Source organism: Oryctolagus cuniculus, chromosome 10, assembly GCF_964237555.1.
Source record: "Oryctolagus cuniculus chromosome 10, mOryCun1.1, whole genome shotgun sequence".
NCBI lineage: Eukaryota > Metazoa > Chordata > Mammalia > Lagomorpha > Leporidae > Oryctolagus > Oryctolagus cuniculus.
The window spans coordinates 67,937,463-67,950,938 of record NC_091441.1 but is presented as its reverse complement, the minus strand read 5'-3'; the positions used below and the strand labels follow the sequence as shown (position 1 = coordinate 67,950,938).

At 40.7% G+C, this 13,476-nt stretch overlaps 1 protein-coding gene across 6 annotated transcripts in view; it reads left to right on the top strand.

Moving 5' to 3' along the window:
- The window catches only part of PIEZO2 (piezo type mechanosensitive ion channel component 2), a 453,482-nt gene that overhangs the window by 310,813 nt on the left and 129,193 nt on the right, over positions 1-13,476 (top strand). For all 6 annotated transcript variants that reach the window (XM_070050492.1, XM_051851439.2, XM_051851440.2 and 3 more), the window contains exon 8: positions 12,566-12,728. In XM_070050492.1, the coding sequence (XP_069906593.1) occupies positions 12,566-12,728 (163 nt within the window). The remainder of the gene's footprint in view (positions 1-12,565; positions 12,729-13,476) is intronic.

Sequence of the window (13,476 nt, the reverse complement as noted above, 5' to 3'; positions counted from 1 at the left end):
TAATTGAGTATTCACACAGGGTGGAGTTTGGGGGTGGGGCACTAGAACTGTGCATTTCTTGCCCCTCTTTGGAAATCTCAGAAGTGTCATGGTGCCACCTGTATGGTGAGTGGGAGTGTCAGCCAAGGTGATTTATTTTACTGGTATTATAATGAACTAAATGTCATCATAGGGATGCAGGCTTCAGCCACAGCGGGTCTTTTTAGGGGACTTTGGCTCTAAGTGACAAAGTCATGGTTTTTTTGCTTTTTTGGAAGGCAGGTTTGGGCAGTGGGAATTGTCACAGCCTCCTCTGCAGAAACGATGCACATCGAAAAGCAATAAGACAATCATATTGAAGTTCCAAAAGATAAACAAAAACAGGAAACATGAACCTATTCTTCTGTATTCAAGGATGGAGGTGCAAAAAACTGAGGGTCAAATAAGGATATTCTTTGACAACAAAAAACTGAATTTGGCACCAGCAGATCAGCACTCCAGAAATTACTAAAGGGTGGTCTTCAGGCAAAAGAATGATTCCAAGTAGAAACGTGGCTCTACAGATGAAAACGTCTGAAAGAGAGATTCCATAGACTGTGTTTCCTCAGAGAGGTGTGGTACAGAAGTTCTATCTGACGCTGTAGCCAAAGCTTGTGACCAGGAGAGAAGGAGTGTGATAGGGTGCCACCAATGTACAGTGGACACAGAAAAAAAGGGAAAAAAACATCTGTTTACTTGGTCCCCTATCTAACCATGTTGGAATTAATCATCATTGGGCTTTTTCTTAAGTGACCCATTAGACATCGACAAAGCAATGGATGTTGAAAACTGATCAAAGGAACAGGCAATCTCACTTTCTTATTTGAATATATTTGCAATACTTATGTCCTCACCCTTATTGTTTGCATTGATTGTGCAACTGAAGTCTAAAGTCTGTAATGTTTGATTAGCCGCTTATTTTTATCAGACTGATTAACAAAGCTACCACCAGGGCCACCGTGGTAGTGCTTCTGAGCACAGGCTGTGTACAGAAAACTATTGTGTTTGGAAGCTGCTAAGAAATACATGATGTGTGCCTTGAAGGAGTGCATGATCTATTTCAAGATGCAGGATGCAAACATAAGGTTCATGATTTGAGGCATTGTGATCTGTGGTTAAATGAGGAATAGCTATGTCAACTACATCAAAATGTCAAACAGGCACATCAGGTGAGGGGAGTCGGAAAATGGATAGATTCAGACTGGCAGAAGTCAGAGCAACGGGCCATGAGAGGCAGTGGACAACAAAGTGCCTTCCACAGAGCCAAGGAGAAGAACCAGGGGTTGCCAGCATGAGACTTTCTTGTCTGTCACAAGGGACATCTTCCCAGTTCCTATATATTGGGTTTTTCTTTTTTTCAAAAAAATTTATTTTATTTATTCATTTCCATTTTATTTGAAAGGCAGGCACACATGCAGAGAATGAGAGAGAGACAGAGAGACAGAGAGAGAATCTTCCATCTGTTACTTAACTTCCCAAATTCTCAAATGCTTGCAACAGCCAGGGTTGTGCCAGGCCAAAACTAGGAGCACGGAACTCAATTCAGGTCTTCCATGTGAGTAGCAGGGATCCGAGTACTTGACCCACCACTTTAGCAGGAAGCTGGAATGAGATTTGGAGCTGGTACTAGAATGCCGGCACTCTGATATGACATGCAGATGTCCCAAGCAGCGTGTTGGCCACTGTGCCAAATGTCTGTCCCATCTATAGGGTTTGATAATGACCACAGTCATTGTCTGTGGTTTGTTTCCCATATGCCCTATTTCCTAACAAGAGATTTCACTGCACTTATTTCAGTATTACTCCTCTTAAGTTTATCAGGTACAGTTTCATGTGTCTAGAAGTAGCTATATCCTGAACTGTAGGAAAGGACTCAGCATCACCTAGGAGTCCCACTAGTGAGCTGTAAAACTGCATAGAAATTGGGAGTTAATTTATAGAGAGAGTATGTTCAAGAAAGTACACATACTTATTTAGATTATAGCTTCAATATAACATTAAGAGACTGTTCTCCATTTGTTTTTCATTGACATATCTGCAGATATTATCTAACCGCTGTCCAACAAATAGACATATCATTTTGACTTGAACTATCCACATCCATACTTTCATACAAGAGCGTAAAATTTGTGATATAAGAAATTTGGTCTCTGTCTAATCACCATGTAGCTTGCAATCTAGTTTTAGATGGGAAATTTCCAGACCTTATTTCAACGATTCTAAATTGAATTGATGTCAGAAGTGTTTTTAACGTTTTATGCTCACCACTTCCAATCCTCACAATCCCTAAGGATATGTGTTATTTACTATCCTCACTTTCCCAATGAGGAAATTGAAGTTTAAGATGGTTACATGCTACACTCAAGGCCATAAAGGCAATAATACAGACAGGATATGAGTCCATATCAGGTTTCTTGACTGAACACTACCAAAACTGGTTGGAGGAGTTGCTATAGAACCCAAAACTGGGTCCAGTAACTGACATCTGACTTTGGGGTGGTGGAAAAAAGCAGGTGTTTACTGCAAAGCACAGAAAGAGGAATCAGGCAGGCAGCTAAAACTCATACCCAGAACTCCCCGAGGGATTATGCGCAGTGACTCCTAGTTCAAGGTTGGGAATGAGCAGTGCATGACCAACTCATCTGTGGGCCTCTGACTGGTCCACAGGGCATGTGGCCTTCCTCTGATTGATCAGTAATAGGAACAAGCATGTTTCCTTTGGAATGGCCAAGGTGGGCTTCTACTCTGTCCAAGAGTAGATTGGGTAGTACTTTCTTGGGAGGGGCCCTGTGAGTTCCTCCAAGGCTCTCAGAATAGAGGAGATGATAAATATGTTAACCATAAGGGTAATTCAAGTCTTTGTAACTCAGGGTCTCTCGCCCTACCCTGCTGTCACTCCCTTGACTCAATGAGTCCGTGTTTATAGAGCAACTACAAGCTAAAGAAGAGATTCTGGGGCCTGATGAAGCAGACATCAAAGGCATTAGGGGCAAGTGCCTCCACTTCACTACAGCTTCTGGTATTTTTTCAAGTTTATTGTGAGTTCATGCTAAGGCAGTTTCATTCAAGAGACTGCAAGGTGTCTGGCGCGTAACAGATCTTCCCAGGCAAATGAATCAATTAATTCACAGGCTTTTATTGGGGTTCCGCTCCTGGGCGAGGTTCCTGTTCCCAACAGAGCAACAGAGCGGGGGCCGGGGAAGTTGCACATCAGAGATTGGGAGAGCTCCTTTTATAGATTCAGGGCATGGGGGTTAAAGGTTGAGGCGGGTCTGATCCTCACTGGTTGACCTTTAGGCACCCGCAGGGACCTTGACAAGGACTTTTCTTCCCCGAAAGTACAGGTAGGGACTTCTCCATTCCTGGAAGTATAGGCCTTCCTTCCATGCGGAACTCAAAGCTACCAGAGACGTGTTTTAAATGAAAAATATTGCATAGAATATTAAAAATATTAACTAGAATATATACATGAATCTTCATTAATTGTAAGCTATGAAGATAAACCCTCTGTTTTGTTACCATTACGGTGGGGAAAGAGTGGGCAGGGGACGGAAAAAGAAAAGTTGATTATTAGATGCCAGGCAATTTCCCCCACAATTAGTTCTCCGAGTTTTTTCAGGCTTATCTGTGTTTGTTTAAAAAACTAAGCCTCCAAAGACCCTCTCTGGGCAGCTGTGGTTCTTGCTAGCTTTACACCTTCAAACACAATTAAACCTAAAGGTTGCACATTTTCTTCTCCACTAGGATTTGCCTACAGAAGTGAAGCTTTCCCACTTGGCTTCTTCAAGGCTCCTCCCTGCTAAGACTGCATCAGCTGACTGTGTCTTAGTGGTCTGTGATCATGGCCAAAGACTGGTTCATTGGGTTTCTTTTGTTTGATAAACCTTTTGAATACTCCTCTTGGGAATGCTCCCTGGGGAGCCTTGTGATCCTTGGGGCCTGTTGGCAAAATCCTTTGCAGGGAAATTACTACCAGAATAGCAATCCCTGTGTTCCCTGGAGGTTTCACAAGGCAACAACTTCTCTCTCAGTCCAGTTAAAGGAGCATAAACAAACTGCCCCTCTTTAGAGTCTGGTTTCTGACCTAGACCCGGTATTTTGTACTCCAGCCCTAAAACTGCAAAGAGCCACCTGCCTCTCCTGCACTACTTCCCTTTCCATTTCTTCCTCCATTCATTTCCTCCTTGATTGCAATGAAAGAATGTGAAGTCAAAAATGAGATTACTAAAAGGTGTTTTCTCCAGAGTATTATTTCCCCCAAACTTACCATGTTATGCTGCTTGGAAAGAATATATTTTCTGTCTTCATAAGTGGATTTAACACTTGCCTTTGACTTTTATCAAGCTAATAGCTCTGGACCATTCTAGCTGGCTAATGATCCCCATTTAGCTGAAGGATTTAACTCTCTACAGGAGGCCTGGGCCATAAAGAGCTCTAAGCTCTGGAGAAGAAAAGGCTAGGCTAGAATTGGGATGTTCCACCTCATACTAATTAGGATGGCAACTCTCAGAAAACATAAAGTGACAAGTGCTGGTGTGAGGGTGTGGGCAGATGGGAGTTCTGTGTTCTGCTGGTGGGAAGGTAAAATGGTGAAGCCACTGTGGAAGCCAGCATAGTAGTTCCTGCAAAACTTTAAAGTACAATTACCATTTGATCCAACAATTCCAACTGCATGTCAAACAGATCCAACAATTCTGGTTATACACCTGGAAGAATTGCAAGTCAGGTCTTGAAGAGATATTCATAGTAGCACAATTCACAGCAATCTAAAGGTAGGAGTGCCAATGATGAGTGAAAGGATAAATAAAACATGATAACATTACAGGAATATGTACCTCAAGTCTCACAATCCAAGTTCTTGCCTCCACAGATATATGAATTCAATGCAGAAGCATACATACTGTGCACAAGTGAAAGCAGGATTTGTTTAAGCTGAAAAAGTGAATACCCATCCAGGTGTGAGCTTGTCAACCCACACAAAGAGCTACCTGCTGGGTGAATGCAGGGCAGGAAGCCAGAGAAGGACCAACAGCAAGGGCAAAAGGGCCACTTCCACATGTAGAAGTCTCTTTTAGGGAGTAGGGAGTGGTTTTACATATTTACAAATGAGGTGAAATTTGGTCAGGGTTTAGTATACCTGAGGTTTTCTGGGAGGTTTATGGTGCTTCCATGTAGAGTTTAACTTCCATGTGGCCATCATGGGAAAGTACATGTACTGAAGTGACATGTAAAGAGTGGAGAGCTGTGTATGAGTGGAAAATCTTCCTGCCTGATTCCCCCGTATCAATATATACAAGCAATGAACTATTATTTGGTCTTTAAATGGATTAAAATGAGATTCTGATACGCGCTATAACATGGATGGACCTTGAGGACATTGAACTAAATGAAATAAGCCACTTACCTAAAGACAAATACTCTATGATTCCATGCCTGTGAGTTACCCAGTAGTGAAATTCATAGGCTAGAGAGTGGAGTGGTGCTTTCCTGGGATTGAGGAGTTGGGAGAAGGAAGTTACTGCTTAGTGGATATAGGTTTTATAGATTAAAAAGAAAAAAAAAACTGTGGAGATTAGTGAACAACAATGTGAATATACTTAATACCACTGAACCATAAGAGAGGATTTCAGAAAAGTTCCTGGAAAAATGGAATTTAAAGATAAGTTTATTTTTATGCCAAAAATGTTTGCAATCCACTTATTTCATAATATGCGTGTTCCATGAGCTTTTTGAAGACCGCTTGTACACTTAAACATGGTAAAATGGTCCTTTTTATAAGGATTTTGCCACAATTAACTTTCATTTAGAGTGTGGCATTAGTTTCAGTATTACGTATTTCTTGCAAATGGCTGGGTTCCTGTAGAGACCAAGCAGATGTGGTCTGGAGAGAGCCTGAACACAGGTGGAGGTTTTATAAATCTGCCAACATGTGCAAGCAGAAATGAGTGTGCTCTGGTTCGGCATCACCATATGCGGTCAGATGTTACAAGTGCTCAGAGGGATCGAATAAGGGGCAGAGTAAGTGCTCCCAGGGGGAGGAGGAACATCTGCAAGGAGTCCATGGAGCTCCAGAGCTGGGGAATCAATTGCCTGATTGGACCTGTGCTGGAGGAATGACTTGAGTGACACGGCGAGAGACGCTTGTGGCCCTGATGTCCTTTTCCCCACGCGTGGGGTGAGCATTTGCACACAGCGTCCTGAGCAGAGTGCAGCTGTGCCATCTGAAGGAATCCCTCAGTCTGCCTCCTGTTTTGTTCCTGTTGGGCATTTGAATCTCTGTTGTCCGCTCACTATAAACCCAGAATCTTGATTTAACAAAAACAAACTGTGTGAATTGACAAATTTATTTGAAAGGCAGAGTTACAGAGAGATAGAGATAGAGATAGAGAGAGAGAGAGAGAGAGACATCTTCCATCCATTGGTTCACTCTCCAAACAGCCGAAATGGCCAGAGCTGGATTGGTCCAAAGCCAGGAGCCAGGAACTTTGTCTGGGTCTCCCACTTGGGTGCAGGGGCCCAAGCACTTGGGCCATCTTCCACTGCTTTCCCAGGCCATAGTAGAGAGCTGGATCAGAAGTGGAACATCTGGGACTTGAATAGTGCCCATAAGGGATGCCGGCACTGATTCAAATGCAGGACACAGCTTAATTTGCTGCACCACAGCATGGCCCATTTCTTGTCTGTACGCATTTATAGATTGACTAATTTTAAAGGTAAAGTTCAGGATCCTTATTTGGCATTGAAACAGAACAAAGATAATTTCTTAAAGACTAATTTATCTATTTATTTGCAAGAGTGAAAGAGAGCAAGACAGACACACACCTTCCATCCACCAGTTTACTCCTCAAATTTCCGCAACAGCCAAGACTGAACCAGGCTGAATCCAAGGTCTAGGAACCCCATCTGGGTCTCCTCTTGGATGGCAGGAACTCAAGTAATTGGGTGATCATCTGCTGTTCCCAAGCACACTAGCAAGGAGCTGGATCAGATGTGGAGTATTCTGGACTTGAACCGCACTCAGACACAGGATGTGGGTGCTGCAATCAGGGGCTTCCCCACCTGTACCACCACGTCTATCCCAGAACAGAAACATTGGTCTTCTACTATGACTCATGTTCTACTTCACAGCTGTAGAAATGGGTTTTAGTGATTTTAATGCTCCTGTTGTGTGTCCCTACTTCAAGCCAAGGGCGCTAAAATCATGGCTGTTGGGGTTCGAGCAGCAGCCATGTTTCTCTAAAAGCTCTAGACTATGCTTGTATAACCAGAACCCTTCACTATTCCTCCTTTCTCCCTCTCTTTTAAAAGCAAGAACTCTGCTGTTCTTTAGTCTCTACTCCCACCATCACCATCCCCTTCCACAGCTTAATGGTATAACTTATTCTTGGTGTATCTAACTCAGTTAAATAAGCTTCGAGTACTACTTCATTATGTACTAGGCACTGCCATGAAGACAGGAGGGTAAGACATATCCTTCCATGAAGGATTAGAATCAAACTAAGCAACAAAATTAGCACATAAACTAGTGATGATTAGTGCTGGAGCAACAAATGCAATTTTGGGGGTGGGGTGGGGGGTTAAAGGCAAATTGATTGCAATTAGAGAAAATCATAAATCATGGTGACCTTGAAATTAGGCCTTAACAATGTCCAGAATATCTTTTTTTAAGATTTATTTATTTTTATTTATTTTGAAAGTTGGAATTGAAAGAGGGAGAGAAAGAGAGAGAGAGAGTGTGTGTGTGTGTGAGCTAGTACACTCCCCAAATGACTGCAACAGCCAGCACTGGGCCAGGCTAAAGCCAGGAGCCAAGAGCTTCATCTGGGTCTCCCACTTAGGTGGCAGGGACCCAAGTGGGCCATCTTCTGCTGCTTTACCCAGGCCATTGGCAGGGAGCTGGAATGGAAGTAGAGCAGCCAAGACTCAAATTTGTGGCTATATGGGATGCCGGCATCACAGGCGGTGGCTTTACCAACTGCACCACAAAGCCTGCTCCTGTCCAAAATTTCTAACAGCAAGATAGGAAGAAGACATATTTGAATGCAGATGAGTGGGAATTAGTTTTAGAGCATTGGTTTATATTAACCGTAAAGAATATCCAAACTGAAAGAAAGAATGAAAAAGAACAGATGTTTATAGCATAAATGAATTGTCATCAGTTTAAGAGCTCCAAGAATATGTCACAGCAGGCATTCAAGAGTCTGTAGAAAGTTTGTGGAAAATCCATGTTATAAGACTATGCACAGATTTCAGAATTAAATATTCTGACGTTTTAATTCCATTTTTCATGAACTTTCTGAAGTTTCCTTTGGCATATTAATGTATTCCTTCTAAGCATGCTAACCATCCCAACATATTGCAGGACTCACCCAGGAAACCAGCTGTCTGGGAATACATAATTATACTGGGGTACTTCAAAAATTCACAAGAAATTAAACTAAAATATAATTTTATTTTGGAGCAAAAACTTTTTGAGATCTACACATGTATTTTTCATAATATGTTTTTTCCATGAGCTTTTTGAGCCCCAAATATATTTAGAGATGCAGATGAGGTTGAGGCGGGGAAGGCGATAGAGTTGTCCTGGGAGAGGTCAAAACATCTGGGAAGCCGTGTCTGGTCTGCTCCTTGGATCCAAATTGCCAAGGATTGGGTAAAACATACACCCTTCATTCTTGATTTGGCACCCCCAGAAAAGTTAGAACTACTGGAAAGAACCCTGGCAAGACCAAAGACACTAAGACTTTATGGTAAGCTGCAATAATCCAGTGGAACTCAAATTTACATATCTGGCAGGAGGAAGACCAGAAGTTGCCTTGGGGACGCTTTGCTAGGACTTGGGTTGTTCTCCAGGTTGTAGAAGAAGAGGAAGGCAGCAAGCTTCACTTGAGGTTTCTGAAGATACCTGGCAACTGTCACAGTGTGGACTAGAAAGAAACTAGAGACAAGGAGACCACTCTTAGCACTGTAGTTGTCTAAGAAGAGAAGTGATCTCTTCTGCAGATGGGAATGTTGACTGTGAAATAGAGAGCATGGCAAGATAGGTCAAGTGTGTGTGCCTCAAAGGTTGGATCTGTCTCCATTGGAAAGTGTTGGTCACCTGGGACCTGTCTTCAGCCACTCTTGGGCAAACAGAAGAGTTTGTGAGGCCTTAAGTATTTGGCATAGGATCCTCTCAAAAATGTCCTTTTCTTGTCCATATGTTTACATACACATATACACATACATGCACACACACACATGCACACCTTCTGTTGTCTTCATTAGGAAGTGAGCACTCAGAGATAGTGAGTCACTTAACAAATATACCCATACATATTGTCAAAAAAAAAAAACTTGGTCTCAGACCAAAAATAAAGGGGATATGCCACATCCGTGGAAGAGAAAAGCTTTATCTTCTTGTTTTCAAGTAAGCAATAAATGGAAATACACTATTCCATTGCTTTTTCATCATATACTTCTCAAGTCAAGAGATAGTTCTATGGAGAGACTTAAGGTAGTAGTAGTCATTTTCAGGTGATTTTAGTGACTGAGAAATTTTAAAATGATGGAAACAGTTGTCCTGCCATCTTTGGGATATTGGTTTCATGTTCTCTTTAGGATACCAAAGTACTCATGCCCCTCATGTGAAATGGTATAGTATTTGCACATAATCTACATGTGTTTTTTATATATGGTACTGTTAATAATCTCTAGATTATTTATAATATCTAAAATCTTGTATATGCTATGTAAATTATTGTTATACCTTACTGTTTAGGGAACAATGAGAAGGATAAAAGTCCATATGTGAGGCCAGCGCCGTGGCTCACTGGGCTAATCCTCCGCCTTTCGGCACCGACACACTGGGTTCTAGTCCCGGTCGGGGCGCCGGATTCTGTCCCGGTTGCCCCTCTTCCAGGCCAGCTCTCTGCTGTGGCCAGGGAGTGCAGTGGAGGATGACCCAAGTGCTTGTGCCCTGCACCCCATGGGAGACCAGGAGAAGCACCTGGCTCCTGCCATCGGATCAGCGCGGTGTGCTGGCTGCAGCGCGCTGGCCGCGGCGGCCATTGGAGGGTGAACCAATGGCAAAGGAAGACCTTTCTCTCTGTCTTTCTCTCTCACTGTCCACTCTGCCTGTCAAAAAAAAAAAAAAAAAAGTCCATATGTGTTCAGTATAGACAAATTTTTTTCCATATATTTGCTAGCTAATGTTGTCAAATCCAACTCTATTTTTATTAAGTGAATTTTTATAGACAAGGACCATAGTAAACAAACTAATATTTCTGTGGGTATCACCAAGAAAGAAAGAAGTTTATAAATATCCAGTGATGGATCAATATTGAAGTAGTCTGTGCTGTCGTTATGCCCCATCTCTGACCTCTCCCCCAGCTCAACCCCACAATCTGACAAAAACTCACCAATTCTTCTGGATATCTCTTGCACTTCATCTACTCATCTAGTCAGGTTGGACTAATGAAGTCCACACTGGACATTCTTCTTCTCACTTTTCCCAGCACCCATTCCCAACACCCACAAAAAGAGGGATTCACCCTGCCTCATTCTCACCAAGCTAGCCAATGGCATTGTTGTACTGTGAATGAGTTTCTGGAGGCCAGGCACAATGAGATCAGTCTTCTTTGTATTATCAAAGTCCAAATCCAATCTGGAAAATTGAAAGACCAAGTAAATTAAAGAAGAGTTTAGATACTGTATAAAATCTTACAATTGCAATGCCAGAAAGGATGTGAAACTTCAAGTATGAATTTCTCATCTCATATGTGAGTCCTTTCTACAAAATCTAGTCTGTTAGAGAAAGAAAGAGAGAAATCTTAGGTCTTACAGTACCAACATAACTTGTTAGAAAAAAAAGTCCATTTGCCATTCTATAGCTTCTATCCATTTTGGTAAAATCTTCACACTGATAGTACAAATATGCAAGTTTGATTCTTCTGTATTTATATAGAGTTGTACAAAATCAGTTTGGAATAGGTTATGATATCAGTGGTAAGGTATGAAGTGTTGATATGATATGAAGTCTACACACAGCTGCAGAAAGTTACTATTAAATTTCTGATGGGGCAAAACAGGTATTTTTAAACTTGATGATCGATGAGATCATTCCTAGTGAATGTGCCAGATGTGGGGATATGGTACCTAACAGTTACTGTGTAGGTTAACCCAAAAGATTATACAGATTATTTGATTGAAAATCCAAAAGCTTTCCATTCTATATACCTTGTACAAGAAATCTGCATTCCAATTTAGGGCTGCAAATACTTTTCAGAAAATTCTACCATTCTAAGCAGGGTGTAACTCTTTTGTGCTCAGGAATCTTTCTTTCAAATGTAACCATAAAAAATGTCTGGACTTAAGCAAGAAACACCATTAACAAGAGTGAATTCTAGTATGACTTACTTTTTTTCTGAAAAAAAAAAGGAAATTTATTTTTAGTTTATTTCTATTTAGTTTATTAAATAGAATGCTCTAATTCTATTTAGAAAGCACACTAATGCTTGCATTATGAAAAGAAACAGCTATAGATCTGAGCATTTACAAATGAAGGGTATGAAATCTTAAAGATTTTATAACTGAATGAAAAATATAAGATAAAAATTTAAAAGATGCAAACCATAAAAAAGTTGCATTCCACTTCACATGCAAAAGTTTTATTCAGTTAGTCATCTTTTCTTAGGAAAACAAAATGAATTTCTATACAAATCATATTTTACTTATTTTCCCATGATATAATCAGAAACATTCTGATGAGACAGTAGAAATCATTATAAAAAATAAACAATCTCAAAATTTAATAAGCCCATAAAATTCTCTTTCAAAGTAAATGATTAATTGCAAAGCTTTGAAAAAATCAAATTGCCCAAAAATGCAATTTGACAGAAATATATCTTCCAGAAATTCTACTATATAATATATATGACTTTCATAGCTCAGCTTAGAACTATGTCCAATTTCAATATTTATCCAATAATATCAACACTGACTGAATAGCTAATGCTAAATCCAGCCAAAAACAAAATATTTGTTCATTTCACTGGACTTAGTAATATGTTACCACATACTTGGCATTTCAATAATGCATAGTTTTAATAGCACTGATTGGCAATTTAAATGTAAATTTCTAATAGATAAAGTTTTAATATTAGATAGAGCTTTGAACTGATATAAGATTGCCTGAGAATTTTATATGTACACACACATATAATTTAAATATGTATATCATAGTATGAGGGAATCTTTAAAAAGTTATGTAAAATGTGTGCTGTGAAAAAACTGTGCATGGAGTTAAAAAATATTTTTCACCAAGATAAATTATCTTTTAGTTCCACTTTTCAGGAATATTTTGAAATATGTGCATGAACTATATTTTATCCACATTTAATAAAGATATAGAGATACATATATATAGAAGTGTTGTTGAAATGTATTGAATAGAACTGATTATCCTAGGAATGGTTCATGAATGTATTGAAAACAAAATATTTTCATTTTGTATTGGTAGCATAAAGTTTATTGGATTTTGAAAGCATCTTTCTTTGTTTTGAAACAGGTTGTTTGGTATCAAATCAGTCATTCAAACAGACTGTTCCAGTACTTGGAAGATCATAGTAAACCCAGAGTTGTCATGGTACCACCACGCCAACCCCATCCTCCTGCTGGTGATGTATTACACGCTGGCAACTCTTATCCGGATCTGGCTACAAGAACCCCTGGTAAGAATGGAAAGGTTTCCTGATCGTGTCTGCAAAGTAACCTGGAGTCGCCAGGGGAAACGGTTCATTCCCACGCCCACTGACTCACCAGTCCTGTATTCCAGTGTGACTCGGGTGTGCTGGTTGCAGTGTTCTGATTCTGCAGAGAGTATTAAGTAGCTATGAATCCTCTAACTCCCTCTGCCAGCATATCCCTGTGCTGCTAAGAATGAGGCTGGGGAGAAGCAAGAAGTCATTGTTAACTGAGTGCAGACCAAGCACGCAGGCCATGTGACGGCTGTCTGCATAAGTTATCTCACTTGAGCTGCTAAATAACTCCAATGAAGAGGTATTATGCCCATATGAACAGATGAACAAAATAAGGTTAGGTAAACATTTTCTAAAATAATACAGTTTCCCTTCCTTACTGCATGGTACAAATTGGACTCACAGCCATGCTTGACAACAAAGCCAGGGTCTTCTTCTGCATGGTGACTGAAGTTCTCCATATTTCTTCCAGCTCTCCTAGCCTCTGAGGGAGCTATAAGAAGGGCCCAACCCTTGGCCACACCTGTACACTTCTGGGCATCCCGTTGCAAGGGGTGGGGATTAAGACACTCCCCTTCCCCTTCTGGTGCAACCAAAGGCTAGTGTGTCCTTATAGGAATGCTACAAAGGAAACAGCACTTGTGTGTGTGGCAGGGGATACCAAAGCTTGTGTGGCTTCTGTCTTTTCCCTTTCAGTGGCACAAGCATCAGTCTACTTTTA